The sequence below is a fragment of the Olea europaea genome, chromosome 14, assembly GCF_002742605.1.
Source record: "Olea europaea var. sylvestris chromosome 14, O_europaea_v1, whole genome shotgun sequence".
Classification (NCBI taxonomy): domain Eukaryota; kingdom Viridiplantae; phylum Streptophyta; class Magnoliopsida; order Lamiales; family Oleaceae; genus Olea; species Olea europaea.
Window position 1 is genome coordinate 2,014,169 of NC_036250.1, and position 4,240 is coordinate 2,018,408.

A 4,240-nucleotide genomic window follows, 5' to 3' on the forward strand; every position below is an offset into this window, starting at 1 on the left:
CAATAGCTTGAATTGTATAAATGCTTAACATTTTTTTTTTAACGGTGAATGATGCATAAAATAGATCCTGGCCGTTGAAACTCATTCCATTTATTAGGGTAGGTTTGCAAGTTGAAACCCAACTGAAATTGCCCAATATTTACTCCTATTCATAAATGACTTGGTGTTAATTCAAATATGGATCCCACTCTAAAAAAAATTATGCTCCAAACTTTTTTCATCGACTCAAGTATGTCAAATCGCAATGGTCCCGTCACGCTCCACCCGACGTGGTGATATAATCACCATATTCTCTCATAATCCTCCAAAATAATGAAATAAAATTATAGCAGCCAATTTAACCGTAAAAGATAGAGACTCATTCATTTGATTTGACCTTTCGTATATCTCAGGTCAATGTTCGAGCCGATTTTTTATTAAACCAAGGGAATTTCGGACAAAAAGATAATGCAATCCATGTGATTAATTAAAAAAAAAATTAAGCTTGATTGGTATCCATGATTAAAGGGTCAAAGCAATAAGAAACATGTGAGGGCAATATAGTCATTTCCTAGACAGCCCACACGCCATTGAAAGCCAAGATAAGCAAAGCTGACCTACGTGGGCCGGCTTTTAACTGCATTTAGACAAGAGCGTCGCCATATGCAGCTGTTGCTTATCAATTTTTATTTTTTCATCTCTCTATACATACACCTATACATACAAAGATTTATACACTTTTAATTTTCATTTATATATGTGTGTAAAGATGGTTTATATATAATTTTTATTGTTAAAAATGTTCTTTTGAATTTTTTCTTGATTAAGAAAAAAAAAATTGCTGAAGATTCGTCAGATAAAAATGTCTTCTTTTTAAATATTTAAGAGGTGTGAGATTGACAGGCAGATCCCACCGAAATAAATTATTAATTCAACACATCCCATCTTCATAAAACCCAAAGAATTCACCATCTTTAAGATATAATTTTTATTTTTCATCTTGGAGGAGGGGGTGGAAAGGGACACCTCTGTACTAGAGATGATGTTGGGTGTTTCAGGGATCATGAGCGAAGGAGGTGGCGCAGCACCAGAAGGTCACGAGAGTGGCGGAGCAAGTGGTGGAAGTAGTGAAGTTGGCGGCGGTGCCACCTCGATTCCTGTTAGGTTCAGTGAAGAAGACAAGGCCGCGGGTGGTGCAAGAATGGAGGAGAGTGAGAGGAGTGTCGGTGGCAACCGGTGGCCAAGGCAAGAAACAATGGCTCTGATTAAAATTAGGTCAGATATGGCGGTTGCTTTTCGAGATTCAAGTCTCAAAAGTCCATTATGGGAAGAAGTTTCTAGGTAAATAAATATATTTATGATTTGAATTGAATTTTCATTGTTTTCAGCACAAAGCACGCACTCACACACAGCTGCCATAGATTTCTTATACTTCTTGAATTCGCTGTAAAAAAAAGTACTTATTTATCATAATTCCATTGAATTATTACTTTTTGATTGAAGGGTCATTATCTATCAGTTCGTTTTAGAACAATTCAGCAGCTTCTGTTGAATTTAATTCCGGGTTTTTGCTTCTTTAACTTTTTTCCAAAAATAGAATAATTTGAGCTGTTTTTACAGCAATTCATCTGAATCTAGATTTGGATTTTTCAGCCGATTTAAATTCTTTTCTTGTTTTATCTCCTTGTTATTGTTATTTGAATTAGTGAAGTTAATTCTCATTGTTTATTTTATGTGTTTAATTATTAGTATTAGACTTTGTTTTATTGGAGAAATCGAGATATGAACAAATCACGTTTTATCAGAAAAATGGCGGAGCTTGGATTTGAACGAACCGCCAAGAAATGCAAAGAAAAATTCGAGAACTTGTACAAGTATCATAAGAGAACAAAAGAAGGCCGCGCTGCAAAGCAAGACGGCAAGACTTATCGGTTTTTTGATCAATTAGAGGCTTTGGAAAGCAATACTCCACAGCCTGTATTGGAGGAGCCTCAGCCTCTGAGTATGGTGGCGCCCCCACCAATTCCAAAACCCGTAAACGTGGCACAAAATGCTGCTGCTGCCGCCGTGCAAGGTGCAAATAATTCAACTTCTTCTTTATTTCAGCAATTGCAACCACCACCATTGCAGCCGGCACTGCCACCACCAACAATGAACACCACTTCTACTACTACTACTACATATCCTCCTCAAAGCCATAATTTTCATCCCTCTAATATGGCATTCTCAAATTCTTCTTCTTCGACTTCATCGGATGAGGATATACAAAGGCGAAGCGGGAGGAAGAGAAAATGGAAGGATTTCTTCGAAAGGCTGATGAAGAATGCAATCGACAAGCAAGTGGAACTTCAGAAGAAATTCTTGGAAACTTTGGAGAAACGGGAGCGCGATCGAATGGCGAGGGAAGAGGCTTGGAGGGTGCAAGAAATGGCACGATTGAATCGGGAGCATGATCTTTTAGTCCAAGAAAGATCAATTGCAGCAGCTAAAGATGCAGCAGTAATTCAATTCTTGCAGAAAATAACTGAGCAACAAAACTTGCAAATTCCAATCAGTAATGCTAATCCACCTCAAATGCCGATGTCAATGCCGATGCCAATGCAGGTACAACCACCCGAAAATACCCCGCCACCAGTTCCGCCTCCGCAACCAGCAGCTCCTCCACAACAGATACCAGCACCGGCTCCAACAGTTGCACAGGTGGTAGTGACTCAAACAAAAGTTTTGGATACTCCAAGAACTGATAACAACGGTGGTGAAAATTTTATGCCGGCGAGTTCTTCTCGGTGGCCTAAAGCTGAAGTTCAAGCTTTGATTGATCTCCGAACAAGTCTTGATCTAAAGTACCAAGAAAATGGACCAAAAGGACCTCTGTGGGAGGAGATTTCAGCTGCCATGGGGAGGCTTGGATACAATCGAAATGCAAAAAGATGCAAAGAAAAATGGGAGAACATCAACAAGTACTTCAAGAAAGTTAAAGAAAGTAACAAGAACAGACCTGAGGATTCAAAGACATGCCCATATTTTCACCAACTCAATGCTTTATACAGAGAAAGAGCCAAGACTGATTCTTCATCCAATCCTGGATTCTTAATGAAGCCTGATCAAAATCCAATAATGCCGATTATGGCTCGGCCTGAACAGCAATGGCCTCTTCCCCAGGGCCAGCACCAAGATTCTGCACTGGACGATCGCGGGAGCGAGAATGTTGATGAAAACGATGATCACGAGGATGAGGATGATGACGAGGATGAAGATGAAGGTGCAAATTACGAGATTGTCACAAACAAGCAGCAATCTTCAACACCAAACACAAACACAAACACAAACACCATTGAGTGAGCCTAGTGACAAAGAGAGAGTTAGTGAGTGAAAGAGACAGGTGGCTGAGTTGTTAAAATGAGGCAAGTGGGCGGAGCTTTTGGTGATGGGACAGAATTGCAGGAGGTGTCAGAGGGGCGGAGGAAATAAGTGGGACAGAAAACCGGTGAGGATAGCGGTGAAAATTTTGAAAAGGCAAAGTTAAAACAGAAACACATGGGTGGGGTAGTTGGGCGTGGAGAGTGTAAGGATATAGAGGTTAAGCGTATTTTTGTAATTTATTTATTATTTTGAAAATAAATAAATTGAGGGTGGCGCGGAAAAATAGAGAGTTTCAATTCGAAGAACAAATAAGGAAACAATCTTTGCTTTTCCTTTCCTTTTTATTTTTCATGGGCGTGTAAATGTCATGAATTATTAATTAATTTCATGTTATTTTTCAAATTTTCTTTACTTGATTTTAGTCGATATAAAATGTTTTGCTCCAACATATTAAACAATTTTCCATCAAACACTATCACGTTATCACGGCCCAAGCATGACATTTTCCTTTCAACTAAATATATCACGCACTTCATCATGTTTATTTCCAAAATTCGTCTATTCAATTGCCTAAATTTTTATTTACTTATTTAGTTTTTTCCCTATCAGTTCGATTTCAATCCAACCAACTACCGTAACTTTAACAATCTTACTTTCTCAAATCAATAGACTAATCTTTTAAACATCATTCAATAATGTTCAATACTGTATTCCAAGTTCAAGTCGATATATTATTTTGAGGGTCTAAAATGATAATATACCACAGTAGTGGTGGGCCCACAAAATTATCGTTGGAAAAGGAGTAGATAATGTGCCGTGCATGGCATGGGTCAGACATACTCAAGCCCTAACAGAAGTCTTATGATGGGAGAGAATTCCATCGCCGTTATCATTAATT

At 38.4% G+C, this 4,240-nt stretch overlaps 1 protein-coding gene across 1 annotated transcript; it reads left to right on the plus strand.

The window, feature by feature from the left end:
• The first annotated feature begins 781 nt into the window (after positions 1-781).
• On the plus strand, positions 782-3,678 carry LOC111408750 (trihelix transcription factor GT-2-like). The gene is made up of 2 exons (XM_023038514.1): positions 782-1,320; positions 1,785-3,678. Exons 1-2 carry the CDS (start codon positions 1,019-1,021, stop codon positions 3,319-3,321), a joined length of 1,839 nt encoding a protein of 612 aa, XP_022894282.1. The 5' UTR covers positions 782-1,018; the 3' UTR covers positions 3,322-3,678.
• Positions 3,679-4,240: the final 562 nt, after the last annotated feature.

What these genes read in the sequence shown, in the direction of transcription:
- LOC111408750 (XM_023038514.1), top strand. Translation starts at nt 1,019, where the DNA reads ATGATGTTGGGTGTTTCAGGGATCATGAGCGAAGGAGGTGGCGCAGCA. An exon ending in TTATGGGAAGAAGTTTCTAG is followed by an intron (nt 1,321 to 1,784) that starts GTAAATAAATAT and finishes ACGTTTTATCAG; the next exon opens with AAAAATGGCGGAGCTTGGAT.